The sequence below is a fragment of the Camelus bactrianus genome, chromosome 12 (genome assembly GCF_048773025.1).
Source record: "Camelus bactrianus isolate YW-2024 breed Bactrian camel chromosome 12, ASM4877302v1, whole genome shotgun sequence".
Classification (NCBI taxonomy): Eukaryota; Metazoa; Chordata; class Mammalia; order Artiodactyla; family Camelidae; genus Camelus; species Camelus bactrianus.
This window is the reverse complement of record NC_133550.1, coordinates 20,401,910-20,424,391: the sequence shown is the minus strand read 5'-3', so window position 1 is coordinate 20,424,391 and position 22,482 is coordinate 20,401,910. Positions and strand designations below refer to the sequence as shown.

Sequence of the window (22,482 nt, the reverse complement as noted above, 5' to 3'; positions counted from 1 at the left end):
CCAAGTACAGGTGATAAATCATTGAGGAACTGTTTTTTGGTGAATGAAGTTTTGATCCCAGACTGCAAGAAATCGCGAGAGTTCACTTTCAAACTCAAATCAATTTCATACCCAGTAGAAAACTTTTGTTTCATGAAATGAAAAGCTAAATAATAACAGTCCAAGAACATCTTTCCCAGAAGAAGCTACACTAAGTGCACTTGCCCAATTACTATCAAGGATTCTCTTTCTTAAACCAAGAAATAAAAAAGAGAAATGCTCTATTGTTAATGCTGTGTGATGCTTATCCAGGGCTAGTGAAAGATTCTCCGGGTATCAGTCCCTTTATTTGCCAAGCATAATTTTTCTATAGGAGATGGCAGCTACATTTTAGCAAAAGACCAAACAGTTTCAATTCTCCTTGCAAGAGTCTTTCAAGTAACATAGAGCAAGATAGTACTGGTGAAAAAAATGCAAATGCACTTTAATAAAATGCAACGTTCACAACTATTTCTACCTATTCACTTTCTACTAATATTTTAGATTGACGTAGTCCAAGTTCATCCATTTTTAATGCTTCGGGTTTTCTGAATTTCCCAAATTACATGTCTCTTTGCTGCTGATTTCCAAAAAGCGAGAAGAGGTGAGAGGAACAAGATATTTGCATACACACCAATAGAAAGGGATGGTATTGTGCGATTTTATTTTTCTTCTTGTATATTTATTTCTTATTAGTGGCTTGAAGTGATTGATAGATCAAGAAATTAGTAGACACTGAAAGCTTTCCTGGTTACCACCACTCTTATATTTTCCTTTCCTTTAAGGTCTATTCTCCCTTAATCAGAATTTTCAGCAACAGGAGGAGTGGGATGGACCAGGAAACTCCTAAAATGTTCAGGCATGCTGTTATTAGCAGACTCTATTAGCTGCATATATAAAAAATCTTGGGAAAAGTCAACTTTTTTATATTGAGAAAATGGATTGAAATCTTAAATTAATACTTAACTTTTTCATATCCAAGTTATTTTAAAATATTTACTAAATAAATATAGGACTGTTAACTTAGTGATAATTTCAACATTAGACTGTTCATTTAGTGATGATTTCATTATTAGAAGTGAAAATATGTGTATGAATGCCTGTGGATTCAACTCAAATGTTTCTTCACTATTTAATGTATTTCTTCTTCACTTGCTCGTTATGAACTTAAATTTGGTGCCTCCATCCAAAAACCAAGAGCAGACGAGTTACCTCACACTGTCCTCATTTGCATCCATTTCCCTTCTTTATGAGAAGGAGAGCCATCCCACCTAATTTTGCCTTGACAACAAGGAAATAACTAATGACAATATGGGAATCAACTCACTGTTCATCCCTCATGCCAGCATGTCAGGCCCTCCATCGTTTGGTTCAAACTGGTGCTAATTGCAAGAGAGCAGGACAAGAGTCTTTGGCGTTTTTCCATTCCATATCGTTGCTAGCATGGATCAGTAAAACTCCTTGGATGTGTGCATTGAGGAACTTGGTTAAGTGAGTTAGATCTTCTTTACTGTGTCTTCTTCCACAAAATATGCTGTTATAAGTTTCTTATTTTTTAAAAAGTAATGAAAGAAACTATAACTAAATTACTCTGTATTTATAAAATACGGATCACTGCCTTCCTATAAAAATTTAAGATCAGGTCTCCAAAATGAAAGAGATAAACATGTGTAGATGCAAGTCAATTCTGCATTGGGTTCTTATCACCACATTAAAGAGAAAATCTGAGGATAGAAGTGATGCCTTAATTTTGATTTTTGAATGTATACCACTACCTAATGTACATAAAACCACCATCACAGAACAAACCTGATACATCCAACAGCTGGCTGCATTTAAATGATTTTCAAATAAGTGCTTAAAAAAGTCAATTTGGGGTGTTTTGCTGCCTAGGAACGAAACAAATCATAGATATGTTTTCATGTTGATTTTCTCTGACAGGACTGGGAATTCCCACATTTCATGGGGGATGTCGACGTAAATCTTCCTGGGCTGCACACTCCTCACATGCAGTTCAAGATTCCTTTCTTCCAGAAGATCTTCAAGGAGGAGTATCATATTCATATAACAGGTATAACTTTGAACACAATTTGACTGTCTCCTGAATAGAGTATAGGACCATATCCCTGGATGCCATTTCCCCATGTGGATTTCTGGTTGCAGCAAGACGATAAGCAAATACTAGAGAACCTTTCCACATCACCTCTGGCTGAGCGCCCCCCCCCCAACACTTTGTTGAACGTATTAGATCTACCTTGATGTTTTTTAAAAAACACCCTTCTCCAGCTAACATGGTGTTTCCTGGAAATAAAGCTCTACTCTACAAAAAAAAAAAAAAAAAAAAAAAAAAAAAAAAAAAAAGATGGCTTATGGGAAAAGATCTCTTTTCCAGGAAGCTAAAAATGGGAATTACCAAAGAAAGCAACTTTCTGGCATGACGGAAGAACACTGGTGAGGGTAGGAAAGAATATGAATTTGGAATCTGCATCCATTGAGTCTTAGGTCTCCTTCCTTACTCAGTGTCTTTCAAATGACTTTAAAATAAAATCTTATTTTGGCTAAATAAATAAATAAATAAAGAAGGCAGCTTCTTTTAAAAACAAAAGCAAATGGTAAGTGAAAAGTCAAACAGAGAAGTTCCAGTCTGAATACTTGAAGTTGACTTGGTATAATTCCTAAGCTGTTCAAAATATCCTAGACTTGGTTGTTAATATAATCCAAAGGGTCATGCCACAGGGCTTTGCAGTTCAAACCAGGCCAAGGTAAATGGGAGGAAAGATCTTTGCTTACTACTACCTGATCTCAGAAAGGGAGCTACTGTGGGCTGATTTTTAAAAATTGAAAGCAAACGTTGATTGCAGAATGGAACATTTTTCAATATCCCCATTTGCCATAAGGGCTTGATTCCATATTCATCTATAGATATTGTTATAATTTTTCATTAAATATTTACTAGTAGCTGAAAAAAAAAAGCACATGGTAACATTTTAGAGGCATACAGGAATATAGTTTTATTCCAGTCACTTAACAGTGCAAGGTGGTTCCAGGTCAGTGGCAGCTCTGGACCATCAGTCTGGGACTTAGACTCCTGGGGGCTTTAACTATTTCAGCTTCCACTTCCAGTGGGCAAATGGGAATAAAGAGAATGCGGAAAATGACTTAAGAAGACTTACCTGTTTCTCAACCACCTGGCCTGGAAAAGAAACCTGTCACTTCCACTCACATTCTATTGGGGAGAACTAGTGGGACGGCCCCATGCCGAGTCAAGGAGAGTGGGGGAAACGTAGGCCCCCAGTTGGTGGCCGCTTCTGATGTCAGGTCTCACGGTCCAGCCCAGGACACATCCTTGGTATGGAGTGTTAGCTACCTCTGCCGTGCTCCGTAGATCACTCCACCTTGGTTTAAGTAGCTTTCTTTTTCACAACATAGAGCTCAGTATATTTTTCCAACATTAATACTCTTTGTGCTTTGTTCTCTGTTTGCTGCTGAAATCAAAACAATGGTGCAGTCAGATCATGTGCCTTCAGGGAGTTCGGCCACTTCTCATTTGATTGAGTAAACCTTACTGCTGCAGAAGAGTACCTGTTTGTCTCAGGTGATCCTCCTGCGCATCCTCACATTAGCTCGTTTTCAGATGTGTCCTGCTCTTGAACTGGCTCGAATATGATTTATCAGAATATTCTTTCATGACATCCCAGTCATTCGCATCTGAAAAAAAGGCTTCCCGGAGTTCCGTTTTATCCCTTTTTTTTTTTTTTCTCTCCTTATAGCAAGAAGCAGACAGCTGAATGATCACAAATAAAGAACAGCATTAGTTCTCAAGCTGTTCAAATGCAGGTAGTGAATGTGTGTGTGTTTTAAGGACAATGGCCTAGGATCCCACACCTGCTATAATAAAAACTGCCGATGAAATCTGTGCTCACACTAACGTCTGTGCTGCCGAATAAAAATAGCCCGAGCACAGAAAATGTGAACATCTGAGGACTGGGGGAAAAAAAAAAAAACCTTTGCTTCCCAACTTGAAGGCTGTTTTTGCTTTGAGCACGAGGCGACCTTCCTAAATTGGAGAATGAGCTCATGAATAGGGAAGATGCAACGGGTTTCTTTTCCTATTCAAAGTGGATGAGGCCCATCTATTAAATTCACTGGGTAAATCAGTCAATTTGAGTTCAGGTCACATAGTGTGGTTTCAGAGTCCCCACATAATCTCTGCAGCATGCTACCCTCCTGGACTTCTAAAACAGCCATCACACACATGATATCATCCTATCCCTTTGGGCGGGCTTTTGCAGGGACCATCTGTTCTTGCTATCAGCTCTTGTCCCAGACCAACATGGTACTAATATTGTCTCTGAATGAATATCAGAACCCCTGTCAAAGACATACCGATTGAGTGCAGAATATCAGGTTTAAAAAAGGGGGGGGAAGGGGTGAGATTCGGAGAACCCATTGTCCAGATAGAAAAATAAAGCTGTTAAAAATATTTAATATGAAGCTCTTTTGCATGGCCTTGTAATATATGCTATCATTTTAGACAGAGGCAGGGACAGATTTTGTGGTACCCAAAGCTTACACAATTTGGAATGCTCATTAAGAATATGAATACAAAATTACAACGAAAAATTGTATTCAGCATCTGGGAAGGGAGCCAGGCACACAGAATTCCCTGAAGCTTCAGCATCGTTATTTTCTAGGTGAAGCCTCCTGTGCATTTGAACTAAAACCTTTGTTTCACCAAGTCTTATTTTCTAAAAGCTTAAAAGGAAGAAAGACTAGCTAAGTTTTTGTAAAGGAGAAGGCATATTGATAAAACTTCCCAGAAGGTGGAAATATATTGTAATTAAGGCTTTGGTATCAGCTTTTGCCAAATTACGCTGGTTATCATATCATCTGGGGAACTTTATAAATATACAGATTGTTGGGTCCCATTCCTAATGGTTCCAACCGAGTAGGTCTGCTCAAAGGCCAAGGAGTGGGACTTTGGAAAAGTTCCCCTCGGGGATGCTGACCCTTGAGAACTGCTCCTTTCTGATTGAGAGGACACAGATGAGGTCAGACTGACTCCCTGAGGTGAGCCATGCGAATGAGTGGGTGCCCAGACCTGCCAGGAAGGCTCTTGAGGATTCTGGGGCTTAAATTCAAAACAAGATGGGCTTTGGAGGGAAGGGCTCCACCATCAATGATTTGAATCCAGTTCGTGGTAGATAAGATGATCATGTGCTGCCCCAGCTCCAAGACAAACATTTCTAGGAAAATGGTGACAGGTTTGGAGGCTAAAGAAAGTCAGAACTTTCCCTTTCTTGTTTTGTTCTGGTGCCTTCTTTGTTCTGTTAATCGGCTGAAGAGGTTGCCACAGCCACTCAGGAGTGCTGTCCAGTCTCCTCTGAAAGCCCTTTTACTTTATCTGACTTTGTAAGGTTGCTACTGCTGGTCAAACCCAGGTAAAAATCTCTGAAATGTGGTGCGACGTACGGTAGGAGTGTATTTCATACACTCAGTATTTAGCAGCCCACAAATTTTTAAGTGAACTGCAAACACCAGCTTGATTGGCTCCTCCAAGTTCTGCTGCTTTTCGTAGGGAGACTTCAGTGCATTCCTCAGTCAGCAGATATTGAATATCGCGCCTGGGATTATTAAGTGTGAAACCCTCTGTATCTGTCAATGGTTCTCAAACCTTAGTGTGTTTGTAAATCACTTGGAGAACTTGTTTAAAAGGTCCATCAGCCGCACGCCCAGCCTCGGATGCCTGAGGTATGAGGTGGCGCCCCGGATCTCCCATTGTCTCAGGCACCACCCGTGACGCCCATGCAGGTGGCCAGAGGACCACACTTGGAGAAACACGGCTACTGAGGATCATCTTCTATAGTCAGAATTCCTCTCATCTTAGCTTTTGTTTATTTTACATACACCTCTTAAAACAAAAGCCAAGGGGCAGAATGCCAAGTCAATAGAAACGGGTAACCAGTGGAAAAGGCACATGGTGGAGGCTCGCTAAGAAGCTAGAAAGTTCAGGGCCGGGGCCCACAGAGGAGGTCCCAGAGCAGAGCATGACTGGGGAAAGATCTGCTTGGCCACAGGAGAAGTGGGAGCCAGGGCCAAGGAAGTTCCGTCTATGGCTTTCTCTGTCTGTGTTTGGTCTGCCCTAGAGGAGCCTGGACCAGGACTGCTGGGGCTCTCCCAGGGCCAAGGATGGCTCTGGCATGGCCCCAGGTATCAATTCTCTGTCCAGCGCATGCTGAGGCAACGGAGCGTAAAGGTGCAGCGCCTGGGCTCCAGCTCTGCTGCAAGCTGGTGACATGGCCCTTGTCAAGCTCCTTACCCTCTTCTGGGGCTCGGCTTTTTTCACCTGCAAAATGGGGGCAGTAATGCTACTTATCCCACAGGGTTGCTGTGAAATTGAAGTTAATTAACATGTACAAGGCTCTTAAAACAATGCCTGCCATGAAGTAAGCACTCAAGAAACTCTCACCATTTTTACCTACAGCTTTTCCTCTCATCCATCCAGAATCTGTCTTTCCTATTTAATTCAAAAACTTGAGGTAGCCTGAGAGAGGGCTCTGATTATTTATCCACTGCTCTGAATTCTTTGCTGTTACTTACTGTTCTGAGTCCTTAAGAAGGAGGAAGCTAAGAATGGGGGAAAAAAAACAACAAAAAAACTCCCAATGAAATGCTCTGTATGTAGAGGGTTATCTGACACTGATGAGTTCCCATTGACATTTTAAAAGCATTTAGGATTTGAGTATTTTTTAATCCCGATTCCTAGCTGGTTTTATTTATGCGTGTCAGAAATAAGTTGAATTGTTGCATCTGTTTAGCTCATCTGGATCCCCCTTGACAGATGGTTTGCTGCAGTATGTATGAGCTTTCATTTTATAAGCTGGGCTCCAGCTTATAAAAATAAATCATCTCTATCCAAGGGTGTGTTAAAATATTTTTTTCTGGGAATTTGGACTTCAGTAATAAAGGGGATAAATGGTTCCTGATTTGGTCACATCCGTGCTTTTAGCCCAAGTCCATTGTTCTTCTCCTAAAAGTAAATGCTAAATGCAGCTGTGTAATGATCTCTTTTGCCCTCTTCCCTTTTACCTATAAGGTGAGTGCAAAGATGGATTCCAAATGTGATGGACTAAGTCTCCGGAGGCAAGAGAGGAATGGCCTCTCAATTCAGCCTCGGAAGCTCCTCTGAGTCCTATTAATGTCGATCCCGGTGGAAACTCTGCCATCTGTCAGCCCAGCCACACAAAGGAAGTGTCCCATTGGTGGCCATCATCTGAGTAAATTAGGAGGGGGTTGGGGGAGAGGCCAGAAGGAAGGCTCGTGCATCTGTGAGGAGAGAATTCACACTGCTGGTACCATGATGCCCGTGGGAACCCTTTCGGCCAAAATGGAAAATGTAGACATAAACAAGCCTCCGTAGGTCTGTGTTCTATTTCAGTTTCCGGCGCGGTGTGAGGGCACGGGTGCTTTACATTGGCGAGAATGTGGAAGATAATGAGTAAAACCCCTTCATTTTCTTTCTATAGCTGCATGATTTCTGGCAAATGAATTCCCAGAGATTGTTTTTTAAAGAGTTCTTCCTGTGTCAATCAGATCATAGAAAGCTCTGGTGAGGGCAGGTCAGGGGTCCATCCAGCAGAATATTCTGTCTGGCAAAATTAGCAAGGGACTTGTTATCGGGAAATACGACGCATCCTGGTCACCACGACAAGTCCCAAAGATAGTGAATATATCAGAAGTACACGAGGACCTCTTGCTAGTCTCTTAGTTGTGAATTTTGCTAAACCTTTCCTGAAGCAATATCCATTTTCAGCACATTTATACAGCTCTAAGAGGTAACGTTGTTTACTTCTACATAAAGCAGCAATTTCTTTTATTTGTCCCAAACTCATCTTCTTCAAGGCCATGGTTTCTTTGCGCGTAGCCTGCCAGTCCTTGCTGCCCTGAAGCTGGTCTGCCCTCTCCAAACTGAGGTGTCCCGGGTTCACTGATGCAGAGATGGGGATTTTTGTAATAAAACCCACGTGCTTTTCAGGGATTTGTCTTTCTAGCCAGAAGAAATATTTGAAATAGGTAATTAATCATAATCTTTGAGACATGACTATTTTGCTTTTCCCAACTCTTCAGATTTCATCTGAATTTAGCCATATCCTGGAATTCACCAGATCATTATGACACATGTATTTGATTAGAAAGACTGGAGCTTCACTCCTTGAAATTTTTCTGGACACAGTATCTCAGATTTTACCTATTGATTAATGGATATTTTCTGAGTTAACATGTGTCTAAAACGAAGCTAGGATCTAGGGAATACAGAAATGAACCTAGCACAATTTCCAGTCTCAAGAAAGTCAGAGTCTGGTGGTCATCTAATTCAGTACAACTGCACGACCTTTTGCTTCTCTTTTTATCATCACAAGCTTCTACCTCTATTCATCATATTGGATTATGTCCTTAAGGACTGGTCTCTCACTTAAGGAAGCAACAATGACAAGAGAGGCACTTTGAGAAGCTATATTCATTTGCTTTAATCTTGAGAAGACAATTTACTAACTCAGGTAACTCATCAATTCATAAATTATTTGTAAATATCTTCAATTTACTAAATAGTCTTCTCATGGCATAAGCACTTAATGCAGTTTTTAGGTATCCCTAAATTACCTAGGGGGACTTAAAGAGATGCTAATTTAGTGAGCCCTGTTTTCACCATCGTTTCACATCATATCTGGAATGAGAGGACATTGAGTATGGTCAAGAAGCCTGTTATAGCAAGGTGGGGTTTTTTGTTTGTTTTATTTTTTTATTGAATTATAGATGGTTTACAATGTTGTGCTAGTTTCTGGTGTACAGCATAGTGATTCAGCTGTACATACATATATATTCTTTTCATATTCTTTTTCATTATAGGTTATTACAAGATATTGAATATAATTCCCTGTGCTGTGCAGTAGGACCTTGTGGTTTATCTATTTTATATAGAGTAGTTAGTGTGTGCAAATCCCAGACTCTTAATTTACCCCTCACCCCCTCCCCTCTTAGGCAATCGTAAGTTTGTCTTCCGTGTCTGTGGGTCTGTTTCTATTTTGTAAATAAGTTCATTTGTGTCATTTTTTTTTTAAGATTTCACATGTAAGTGATATCATATGACACTTGTCTTTCTCTGTCTGACCAACTTCACTTAGTAGGATCATCTCTAGAATCCATCCATGTTGCTGCAAATGGCATTATTCCCTTCTTTTTTATGGCCGATACAAACCTGATGTTAATTATTTAATTATCCAAAACTCATCTTCTTCAAGGCCATGGTTTCCTGTTATCCCATAAGGGATACTCAATGGCTCTGTGGAGCGTGACCACGGGACGCAGGAGTCCGGCCGAGTGGTGACACCCACTCAGTATAAAGGTGCTCACAGCCCAGCTCAGCGTCAGTGCTCGCTGGCAACTGTACTGAGTAAGAGATTTTTTTTTAAATATTCTAATCACATATTTGAGTCTTGAAAGGTTCATTATGTGGTGGAAATATCATCACTTACAGCCTTTTTCCTTAGTTGAAAAGATAACATTTTCCCCCAAAGTATTGTCTTTTCCTATGCTAAGTGAGGGTAATATTTAATGAAGAATTCTTTTAAAATTAAGTAGCCCAGGATTCTATAAACTCCCACAAAGAAAAATGATAAAATTACCATTATAATTTCATTTTTGACAATCAGGAAGATTCATTTAAAGCACGAAACACAAGAAAGAGGTAATACCACCAACACCATGCAGTGATTTCTCATTAAAGGAGACAGTGAGACATTTCCAGGAGATTAATAGAAAGAATGCATGGATTCTTACCCTTCCTCCTGGCTGATTTACATTATGCTATGTAGTTGAAACAACAGGGGGAAATGCAAAAATCTCTCGTGTGATTAATGCCGAAATACCAAACCTCTCGTGACGGTTGATTGTACATTCAGAGCAACACACGTGGGAAATGGCAGGAGAAGCACTTCTGTTCTTCTCTGGTTTTATGTCCTATACCTTTTCGTGTGGATCATTTCAGGGCCTTAGATGTATCTTTCTATGGTAAACAGCATTTCTCAGAATATGCACTTTTTTTTTAAGGAATGCTTTCTCCATCTGAAAATCGTATATTGCATCTTTTTTCTCTCATGGTTAAAGTTCCTGGTCCATCATAAAACATTCAGGTTTAGGTGATGCTCATTTCACAGACTCATCAAAGAGACTTTTAGGACTGGGAAGAAACCTTAAGGATTATATAGCTCAACTCCTTCGCTTCAGAGACAAGAACACTAAGGTTGAGTTGTCCTTCCTGATTTTGTTTGGTGGTTTGCCGCATCTCGTAAAATGAAAGTAATTTTTTTTAAAGAGGAAAAAGTACTACCAAGGTAACAAAACACTGTGTAAGATGGAAGAATGGATAAAAGAGGAAGATGAATATCCTTCCTCTGTACGAATGGATAAATGGACCAGAAGTTATGTCAGGTGGGCTGGAAACAAATGAAAAGTTAAGTAGAAACACTTCCTCTATATTCAGCAGTTCCAAGTTCTCTTGAGTGGCTGTGGCAGTCAGGGGAAGGACGATGCTACAGCCACAGAGAAAAGGGAATAAATCAGTGGCGATCCCGTCTCACTTGGTTCTCTCCCCTGTGCACGTCCCCGTTCCCACATGACCTCTCTGCTGAGGAGTGGAGGAGCAGGGAGGTGGGGATTTCTCTCCTGTTCTTTAGCCTCAAAGTTTGTGTATATAGAAGATCTTTCCTCCGGACTTATGCTACTGCAAGCTGTAGACAAAATCAATTGCTGATATTTTTAACTTGTTAACTATGCTGATTCACAAAGCATATTTACATATAGCTATGCACGGGGTCCTCTTGGATAATTGGTCCAGTGATATCCACCCCTTGAAGTCAGTGCTCAGTAATTCATTCTGTTTTATCCAGACTGAAACATTTAGGATATATCTTTGTTACAAACCCTTACCCCCTCTTCTCTCTCTCTCTCTGTTCTATCACTAAGATCTTAATATTATCTGGATTGAAGAAGTAGAAGGCAGAAATTGCAGGAGTAATGTTACTACTCTACATTTTTGGCAAACAATGTATTTCAGAGAACTTTCAAATCTAACCTCTCATTTTATTCTCACAATAATCCTTTGAGGTTGTGACATTGGTATTATTCTCTATTTCACAGAACAAAAAAATTGAATTCACATAGTTAATAAGTAGAAGGATTAGGGGGAAGAGGACAGAATCATAGAACTGGAAGGCATCTGATTCTGTTTCTTCAGTTTGGAAATAAAATTACTGAGATCTGGAAAGGTTAAACAAGTTACCCAAGATTGTATTATTAAACTTTAGTATTAGCTGTCCAGCTGCCGATGTCCAGCCTGCAGTTTTTGTCACTATATCATGAGAAATAATATAACGTGTCTCTTTAGTGTAAACGTTCAGTGGGCAAACTGACCCAGCACCATTCAACTCAGGTAGTAGAAAAATCATTTGAATGTATGGAAAAAAAAGCTCCTTCTGTCTTCAGGATTCCTTTGGTTTGACTACTGTGCATTCACTACCACTCGTGTGTGTGTGTGTGTGTGTGTGTGTGTGTGTGTGTGTGTTATTTCTGGGCTATCTATTCTGTTCCATTGATACATATGTGTATTTTTGTGCGAATACCATGCTGTTTTGATACTGTAGCTTTGTAGTATTGTCTGAAGTCTGGGAGAGTTATTCCTCCAGCTTCATTCTTTTTCTTCAGTATTGCTTTGGCAATTCTGTGTCTTTTGTGATTCCAGATAAATTTTAGGATGATTTATTCTAGTTCTGTGAAATATGTCCTGGGTCATTTGATAGAGATCGCATTAAATCTGTAGATTGCTGTAGGAAGTATGGCCATTTGAACAATATGAATTCTTCCTATCCAAGATCATGGGTTATCTTTCTATTTCTTTAAATCACCCTTAGTTTCCTTAATGAATTTTTTATAGTTCTCTGCATATAAGTCTTTCACTTCCTTGGTCAGGTTTATTCCGAAATATTTTAGGATGCTTGGAGAATCACCCTTCTCCAAAGTCTGTGAGCATTCCTCTTTTTCCTCCCCGATTCTGTGATGCTGCTTAACTTCAGTTTCTGATATCTTATTCCTCTAGAAAGAGAGGCCCCTTTGTGAGGGACTGCTCTATTCAGTTTATAGAAGTTACCTAGAGAGGGTGTAAATGTTTTTTCAAGGGGCTTTTGTGAGTCAGGAAGGTGATGGCAGTCATATAAGTCTGAGGACCTCTTCCCCTCACCATCCAATCTGGCTTCATAATGATGCATGTAGTTTACAGGAGAATTAAGTATGGATTTCCTACAACAGACAAGCACCCAGAGCCCCTCTCCCAGCTGCTGTCTATCCTGGAAGCCACAAACCAGTGCCTCCTTGATAGCAAATGAGAATCCCTGAACTTTTGCATATCACCTGTCTCTCATTCTGCTCTGTTTTTTTTTTTTTCCTACAATATTCTCCATCCTTTCCCTTGTCTCTCCCCTCAGCCCCTCTCTTCCACATTACCTGCTCTTTTTCTGTATGCTCTTTTTATCTGCAGCATAATAAAAATGTGTACTAAAAGAAGCATAACAGTTTCCAAACCATTCTTTGTCTTGCTTTTTTTTCCCTAAGACCCCATGAATTGCTACTTCCTTCAAAATCATGACTTAGGCAGGGCTTATGATAATAATAGTAACAATTACTGCATTCCTATTATGTACCAAGCATTGTGCTTCATATCTGATAATCTCGTGAAATGCTAACAGCTTTAATAAGTACTGTTATTTTCTGCATGTAAAGAAATGGGAGTTTAGAGAATTTAAACAACTAATCTAAGGTCATGTAGCCACTAAGTTTGTGAGCCAGCCAGGATTAAAATCCTTCTACCTTGCACATAATAGGAGTTTGAAAATGTGTAATGATGATGATAAAATACTTTCCTAAACTGTTCACAGAGTTCTATTTTTATATAGCTATAGGTTCTATTAGAATACATATTGCAAAATACATTTTTACCAATCTTAGTTTAATAAGTTTGCCCAAGATCCTATCTCTCATGTAAAGCAGTAACTTAATAATGTTCAATACCATCATTTTAAAATACAAAGTAAAATAATTTTGACATAATATACATAATTATAACTAAAGCTTTTAGAACCTGTATGTGTGTATATACATATATATATATATATATATATATATATATATAATTTGCTATAAAAAATATAATTTGCTATAGCAAACCTTTGAGGTGAGTATTACTGTATTATTAGGATACAGTTGATACTGTAAAACCTGCAATTAATTATAATTATAATAAAAATTATAATGGAATCTAGTATCCCTTGAAAGTTTATTCACATTCTTTCCATTTAAAGATGCAAAGATTTCACTAGATAATGTGTCTAAATAATATCTTATTAACATAAGATTTTTAAATACTACAGAGAAATCATAGTAGTTACAATCTCTCCAAATCATGTCTTTGAAAGCTTTAGTTATATTTATTTGCCTGATAAATGGATTCTGTTCAATGGGAATTTGATGCAATTATTTTTAAAGTCTCGAAACAAATGCTCAAGGATTATTGATCTGAATCACACCCACTAATGGTTTAATCAACAGGTCACCTACAAACAGCAAAATGAATTCAATTGATATAGTGCTGTGTTTGCATTGCAGAATGATTTCTTTCCCAAACATAATTATAAAACTGTGAGAGATATTCAATCATATGTTGGACTCTCCTAAGAATTTCTTTAAGACTTCATTCTTAAATATTAATTGAAATGTTCTAGAGAGTAACTTGCATGGCACCAAATTGGAGTAGAGCTGCGATGCCTAGAAAACCAGGAGACAATCTAGTTAGTGTAAATATCACAAATCACCGGCCCTGGGATCTACCCTAGGCATTTTCACATGCCTAGAATCCATTTAGGGAATTCCCTCAGCCAATTCGCTTAATGGCAGCATAGCCCTCTTAAAAAAACTGTTAACAGGTCTAAAACATTAACGATTTATGCTATTATACCATCATCTCCATTTTATAGGAGAAAACCCTATTGCCGTTTTATAGGTCTTTGACTAATGCGCAGTATTTCTTTTTTAATGCAGGTAAATGGTTTAACTATGGAATTATCTTTCTTGTCTTGATTTTGGATCTTAATATGTGGAAGAACCAGATATTTTATAAGCCTCATGAATATGGACAGTATATCGGCCCAGGGCAGAAGATATATACTGTGAAGGACTCTGAGAGTCTAAAGGATTTGAACAGAACCAAGCTATCCTGGGAATGGAGGTCCAATCACACTAACCCTCAGACTAATAAAACTTACGTTGAGGGGGACATGTTCCTACACAGCAGGTTCATAGGAGCAAGCCTTGATGTCAAGTGTCTGGCTTTCGTTCCAAGTTTGATAGCCTTCGTGTGGTTCGGGTTTTTCATTTGGTTCTTTGGACGATTTTTGAAAAACGAGCAAGGCATGGAGAATCAAGACAAAACTTACACACGCATGAAAAGGAAATCCCCATCGGAACATAGCAAGGACATGGGAATCACGCGAGAAAACACCCAGGCTTCCGTGGAAGACCCTCTGAATGACCCCGCCTTGGTGCACATCCGGTCCGACTTCAACGAGATCGTCTACAAGTCCTCCCACCTCACGTCGGAGAACTTGAGCTCGCACTTGAATGAGTCGACCAGCACGACAGAGGCCGACCCAGATCCAACGACTTCTAAAAGTACACCCACGAACTAGGTCCGCGTACCTGGAGACAGCACAAAAAGCCACCTTGAGTGTAACTCTAAAAAGTTAGTCTTTCCTTTTGTAAATGTAAGGTTTACGTAGCGTTAGGTAAAGAAAAACAAACGATGCCACAACGGTGCTCAACATGCTTTTTCTAGGACTCATTGTTTTCTATTTGTATTATGACCTGTGCCTACTGTCTAACAGTCCTCTAGAAATTGCTTTTCACAGTTGCACAAGCTACTTACTGACTTTACAGCATAATAGATTAGCTGGTTACCCATGTATCTGATGTTCAACCATAGTGGTGCCTTGAGACATTAAACTGTTTTTAACTGTACCAGAAACGAAGTGTGAAACAGTTCTCTAACCTCCTTCACATGGGGTTTTTTGTATCCAATTATTCTGATCTACCCTTGATGTCTGATGCAGGAAACTGATGTAGCTGAGATGTGGCTCAGGAAGTATGTGTCGGTTCCTTATTCAGCAGTGGAGTTGGTGACTTTGACAGCTGGACTGCAGAGAAGCACGCATGGTGATTACCTTTGAATTTTTATTGGCTGCCTGCCAAATACAAATACAGATGCAAAATTCAGTAATAGGAGAACAATAATCCAGCATGGGTCAGTACTTGTGAAATGTGACTTTCTCTAGCCAGTAATTGCAATTAGATGATAATCCCTAATTACCTTTTCCTAATTAAAGATAAATTGCTACCTGATTAAAAATCCTGCCCTTCACCTTTGGGAACAAAGTTTAAGAGGCACAGTTAGGTGAACTCTCAAATTTGTTGGCATTTTCACAAAGCCCTAGAAAACGAAGGAACTGAAGTTTTAATCATGCGAGGGTTGTGTAGCTTACTGTCTACAATATCTGTACATCTTTCTGTAAATATGGCTCTGGACAGTGAAAACTGAAAAGCAGATGCCAACCCTGAGCAAGGAAACTCCTCTAAAAAGATCATGCAGTGAAAAAAAAAAAAAAAATCACGCAGTGGAACTTTGTGAGGTAGAAAAAGATGTGCATGGAAGAATCTGTCTATTGGCTTGTTTTGTGTGTGCGTATTTTGTTTGGTTTGGTTTGATTTGGTTTTTGGTTTTTAAAATTAAACATCGCACATTAATAAATCAGAATCGTACATCAGTAATTATGTGATGTAGTTTTTTGTTTTTAATAGAAGAGATCAATTGTATCTTAACAACAGCCCATGTGAATTTTTTTTAAACTCAGTGTCAAGCAAGCTAAGAAATGGAACACTCCCAACTTGCTTTTAATTTTGTTCCATAAATTGTGGTTACATGTTCCTTGAGGGTTTGGGAAAGATCACTTTTAAGGCAAAATTATTTTCCTGTCACACACTGACATAGCTGTATTTTGTCTTTATGATTTTTTAAAACCTCTCTTGTTTTGATCTATCTGTTTTTAAGCTTGCAGCATGTGGAATTTAGCATGCATAATAGAACTGTGCATTTATCTGCCACTTGAGAGCCAGCTTTAATAAAACATCTTTCTACAATTGTTTACAAAGCAATTGGAACCATGCCCCTGCTGTTTCTTTTACCTTTAATAGCCGTGCATGGGGTACTCAGAGTCATAAATATCTCTGACACTAAAATTGCACAGATCAAGCTCTCTATAGTAACCCATTGACCGTTCTGTCCAAAGAAACTTACTGTATGGCCCCGATTTGGGGTAACATTGGCAGTTACCAAATTTGCATAGCATGGGGCATTCAACTTTTGGCTCTGGGACAAGTAAATAATGCCACTTAGGACTATATTTTTATTTACTTTGAGAATCATTGTCTTGTAGAATAAAAAAGGAAGGTAATTGACAAAGAGGGTGTTTATTATCTGTATGCTGTCTTTGTGAAAATATTATTTGAGAATCTTTATGTGAGTTTTAAGGGAAAAAATGCTTCAATGAAAGAATCTAATTAACAGAAGTAAAAGAGCAAGCCAACCAGCCAACCTTAGAGCACTATGCTTATGTGTTTCTAGGGACTGACTAGAGAAGCTACCGGCTGATAGGAGAATATGTCGTTAGCGTTTCCATAAGCTTTACTATCAAATGGGATAATTTCCAGGGATGACATTTTAATAGTCAAACAAGATTCAAACCTTCAAAGGCTTCTAGTAATCAATTGTAAAGACCAATCTTGACCTTTTTTATCTACACATGGGTTTCCCTCCTTTTTTACCTCTTTTGGGCACTGCACATTCCATTTGCACCTGTAACAATGAAACATTAGAAAATGAAATAAAATCAAAGTCAAAATCACATCCATTCGTGCTTAGCCTCAGATCCTGAGTCAGCTGTCACTAGACTGACTCCACAGAGCTTTACGGATGTCACAACTTTTGGACTCTCAAGGGTATTTAAAAAAAATGTGTAGTGAGTTCATAAGATGGGTCGTTTTTTTTTAAAGTTTAAAAGTTACTAACTAAAATTCTAAAGAAAGCATAGCAAATGTGAAGCCTTAATTGTAGTGATGACTTAAGGACTCTCAACAATTATGTTTCTACTGTTCAGTAATTACAGCATTTTCTTCCGTGCAGGGCAGAATTTGTGCTAATTTGACATGATTTCAGGATCCGACATTGTAGAGTACTTCATTTGTAGTTTAATTTGGAAATTAAATAAACACTATGACTTTATGCCTGGTAATATATGTCTAGACATACATCTTAGCACCACATGCCCATTTGTATTATGTAACCATGGCCAGTTATCTCATCCTCTGCCCCCCGTGGCTACTTATCATGTTCACTTACCTTCTAGCACATCTAAGATCACCAGTGGATCCTACTAGAAACATTAAGAATTATTTCTTCTTCATTAATCCTGAGAGTCAGCCAGGCACAAGATCTCCTTTCACTTTTATAGCATCAGATTTCACAAGTAGCGTCCAATAGCCCTACTGGCTGGCAGCACAATGGAAAGAAGTCATCCAACACAGACAATCAGATTTTTTTTTCAGTGTTTCTGTTTTTTTTAATTGAAGTATAGTCAGTTTACAATGTTGTGTCAATTTCTGGTGTACAGCATAATGTTTCAGTCATACATATACATACATGCATTCGTTTTCATATTCTTTTCCATTATAGGTTGTGACAAGATATTGAATATAGTTCCCTGTGCTATACAGAAGATTTGCAGACACAAGCTACTATATGTAAAATAGATAAACAACAATGACACTCAGATTTGAAGGTGGGAGTCAACGCCATTATTGTATGTCACCACCAGGCTCCATGAACAATTCTGTTACATTATTTGGCTGTCCTGTGGGTCCCCACCCAACCCAGGGCAAAACGTGAGAAAGATAATGCTAATAAATCACTCTTAGCTGCCCCTATAAGTGATGGCTCATGACTTGAAGCCAACTGTGTTATCTGACAAAATTCAGCCAAAATCTCAGTGCCCCACCATTATTTACCACCTATCCCTCCTCACTCTCAAATGATCCCTATTTTAAATTGAACCCCTTAAGTAATGCAACCCCAGTCTGGGTATTATGCTTTTATTGGCGTTTCCCCTCCTCAGACCATGACGTGGTTTCCTATTCTTTCTGGCCCGACTTCCTCCAGCTTTGTTCCTCAGAACCTGACTCTGACCTCTCAGCCAGCCCTGCTTTGTGAAGGGAGGGAGAGTAACTCAATTAGTTTTACAGCAGATAAACTGGCCCTTTCCTCATTTAGCCCTATTTTTATTTTTAAGCACATTTGTGTGCATGGGGTGGTGGTTACTGAACACAAATACAGATAAGAGACTCGAGGCCGTCAGTGTTTGGCTGAGGACCATTTCGGCTGGACTAGGTCTGCACTCTCGTTTGAGCAGCTAGAGAAGTTGAGATGTCGTATTTGCAGCTCACAAGTCACTCTTGTTGAAGATAATTGGAAAAAGAGGTGGATATTTATAACGGAAAGAGAAGGTTAGGCAGATGGTGGAGCGTGGATGGGAGCCGCAGCGAGGAAGACTTGGAAAGGAAAGATGGCAGATTTAGTGTGATTGGGCTTCAAAACTTCAGGGAGTGGAGGAGGCCTTTGTAAAAGGAACCTCAGCGTGAAGTTATCATGAGTGCAGTACCTTGACCTGTTAGGCAGGAGACTCCAAAAGATACGTCCAACACAGCTGAGGGGGTTACACAAAAGGTGTGTTGGCTGGTTGGTTTCTTGAGCACTGTAGCACTCAGGTTATTCCATGTCTGCCCCCGGGAACACGGTGAAACCCGGGAGAGGAGACCTGGGACCTGGGAAACAAACTACAGAGGTAGGTGCCAGGGGAGCAGGCAGCAGGAGACAAGGAGGACAAAATCAACACTTAACAATTCAGAGAGACTGCAGCGTCCTTGATGGAAGAACAAACATGAGGGCCACGTCTGTCTGCAGCAGGTTACCAGCGTATCAAAGCCAAAATCCTATAAACAAAAATAATCTTGCAGATACTTTGTGATAGACATTCTGAAATTTTTTAGTAAGAAACAAAATTAGACAGTAGTATTACTCATTTAGCATGTGCAAAACACCACTGGTGTTATTTTAATTTAGTGTGAACCATCAGCTATTTTACTTCAGACGCTATAAATCACACACACATATAATATAGATATAACGCTTTTCATGGGTTTATTTCTAAGTTCTGTCCTCTAACACAAGTTTTCATAAGATCTTAAGTTTTTTAACACCAAATAATTGTACTACTTGGCTTTTTGAAGACTTACCTGAGTGATGGAGAAGGACCACTATAATTTGTAATTGAGAACTATAGTAACAAAACAAATTTATAGATGAGCCTCACCCTAATATATATTTTTGCTCTATCTAGATCTTTGTTCAATCCTCATTCTAATGCACCATTTTGAGTATTGTCTATGTGCCAACAAACTCTCCCACTTAGTCCTCACGTTAACCGTTAAGGGTAAGTATGGTTCATTTCGCTTTATGGATGTTGAAACTGAGATTCAGAGAGGTTGATGAACTTGCCCAAGGTCACAAAGCTGGCAAATGCAGAGTTAAGATTTGAACCCGAGTTTGTTTGACTACAAAGCCCCATTGTTTTCCGTCACAGTCCTTCAAAAAGACCCATGGAAACTAGAGTGTCCATTTCCAAAGGCTCTATGGTGAGGGTGGCCTGAGGAGCAGTTGTGAAACCATAAGATGCTTGATTGTCTATCAATTCTTCTCTCTCAAGAATCTAAGGTAAATAATTTCTAACAGCTGTCTGGAAGCAATTTACAAGTTAAATCGTATGACTGAAACAGAAGTTTGAATTAAATGCAGAAGTGCTCCATTTATCGCCGTGGGTTCTGACTGAAACTACTCTTATAAATCCACACAACACAGATTTTTCCCAGTACAACTTCCAGCCTTGGAATTGGCTTCTTTCATGATTTCACTTTCCCGGGGGGGAAGGAGTAGGGGAAGAATGGACCTCTGCATGTTTTGAATGCACCCCCAGACAGACGTCAGAGGAGGACTACCTCCTTTTGAATATTTAAACAAGGGAAAAAATGATTAGTGATTGGCCAGCTGGAGAAAGTGTAATTTGAATACGGGCTCTAGAAGCAACTCTATTTTGGAGTAACGCATCCCAAATTGATCTTTTAAAATCTTTATCAAGGTGAGCAAGATATATTGTGATAAACAAGCACCGGTTTTGAAAGCATGGCCCCTGAACCTTGGTTTCTCATTCCCAAAATGGGAATAGCTCACCGAGTTTTGGCAGCAAATCCACCGAGACTGCACGTGGGGGCGTCCTGTAAGCTGAAGCAAGCCGGGCAGCTGAGAGGTGAGATCACAAGTGTGGGTTCCAGGACCAGTGCCCGCCTTTCAGTGGTGCCCGCTGGGCTTGCCTCCAACCGCAGCTCCAGACAGACGCTGACATCGAACGTGCTTAGGCTGTCTGTTCCCCGTTTTCTGTCTCTCCCTAGTTGTTTTGAACTCTATGAGCTGCATTGCAATCCCTTTTCACTTTTAACGGAAGTTCAGATCCCTTGGTTTAAAGCAAGGGGGTAAATTGCCTGAAATCAATGGCCCTAATCCTTTGGAGCTGCTGGGCCAAACTTATTCCTCAAGGTTTCCTCTGCTCTCGAATTCTTAAATTATTTCCTTCCTTGTATGATTGCTTTCCCAGCTTCTCTTACTGGACTCTCTCAGCGCGCCAGTAATCCACCACCTTTCATAAATCCTGAAGTGGCAGCACTTGCGTCTCGCATTTAAACGAGAGTCGACTCTCACACCTGAGCCCCTGGCCTTCAGGACCTGCTGGCTGTACTTGGATGCCGTCAGGGTAGCCATCTCGGAATCAGGGTGTCACTCAAGCCTCGCCTTTTAGGAAGAGCCCGCCTGAAAATGCCCTGCAATCAAGGCCACACCTTGGCTGAGTCATGGTGTTCTGTAGAATGACATTTTAAAATAGTATGGTGGTTTTCCATTCAGCTTATAGATACATTTGCCTTAAATACATTATTTTATCTGGATTGTCCAGTTGACTTCAACCTAATCAGCCTAACCAATCTTAGAAAAGATGCACATTTTAAAATAGTCACTTTTTTATTTTTTGGGGTGGGGGGATTAGGTTTATTTATTCATTTATTAGAGGAGGGACTGGGGATTGAACCCAGGACCTTGTGCATGCTAAGAATGCACTCTACCATTTGAGCTATACCCTCCCCCACTAAAATAGTCACTCTTGACTGAAACAAAATGTGTAAGATGGGGAGAAAGAACAATGACCAAATCAGGAAGGACAACACTAATCATTACTATTCAGATATGAAATTATGATAAAATTATCTTTGAATAAATTACACTGTTCTTTAATTTTAAGAGCAACAGTTGGAGCTTCAAGTGCGCCAGAAAACTGGGAGGTTGTGTCATTTCCACATCCAAATGGTCTCCAGTGGGACTAGATTGCATTTACTTCATTCTCACAGGTCTGCTGTCCTGCTGTCTGTCATTACCGTGTCCGGCCATGCAGAGATCCCATCACCTTCTCCCAAGATAACTGTCATGTTGTCTTCTCTGGTCTTCCCAGTGCTCACCTTATCCAGAGTAATCCATTTTCCACACTTTCACCAAAACCATTTTTCTAGAGTCTAAATCTTGTCATGTTACTTCACCTTTTCAGTGACCACTTATTGCTCCCCTGTGGTTTTTAATAGTATCGTGTACAACCGCAAATTCTCCTTAACACAATAAATTTTCATTTCTTCCTCACGTGGCAATTGAATTGGGCATCCACTGGGTGGCCTCCCGTTCAGCATTTGGGGATCCAGACCTGTGCCAACAAGCAGTTCTTTGACTCTCTAGGGTCTTGAGAGTTTTCTGTGTATTTAACTGGCTGGAGACAAAAGAGAGAGGGTGAGGAAAACTTTATAGAAAGTGTTAGGGACAGACTTGGAAGCGACCTGCATGACTTTCTGCATTCCGCTGGCCAGAGCTCTGCTGCAGGGCCTGCCTAACTGCAAAGGATGCTAGGGGATGCCTGCAGCTCTCTGCCCACGAAGGACAGGGGAAACTTGGGTAATTTCTAGTCCAAAGAGCATTTATTTACAAATATAAAGCCAACCAGGTTTCACATCTGGAAGCTCAAACTCAGCAAGTTAGGACAGAAGTGCAGCTGAGCTGAGGGTTCCACGTTCCATGGGTGGCCAACAAGCCTCGATGTGGGAACCGCTGAT

General features: G+C 39.8%; 1 protein-coding gene across 7 annotated transcripts in view; it reads left to right on the top strand.

Annotated features, from left to right (window-relative positions):
- Positions 1 to 17,455, top strand: part of TMEM117 (transmembrane protein 117) — a 442,663-nt gene extending 425,208 nt beyond the window's left edge. For all 7 annotated transcript variants that reach the window (XM_074375002.1, XM_074375000.1, XM_074375001.1 and 4 more), the window contains 2 exons: positions 1,960 to 2,089; positions 14,164 to 17,455. In XM_074375002.1, coding sequence (XP_074231103.1) covers positions 1,960 to 2,089; positions 14,164 to 14,810 — 777 coding nt within the window. In that variant the 3' untranslated portion in view covers positions 14,811 to 17,455. The remainder of the gene's footprint in view (positions 1 to 1,959; positions 2,090 to 14,163) is intronic.
- Positions 17,456 to 22,482: the final 5,027 nt, after the last annotated feature.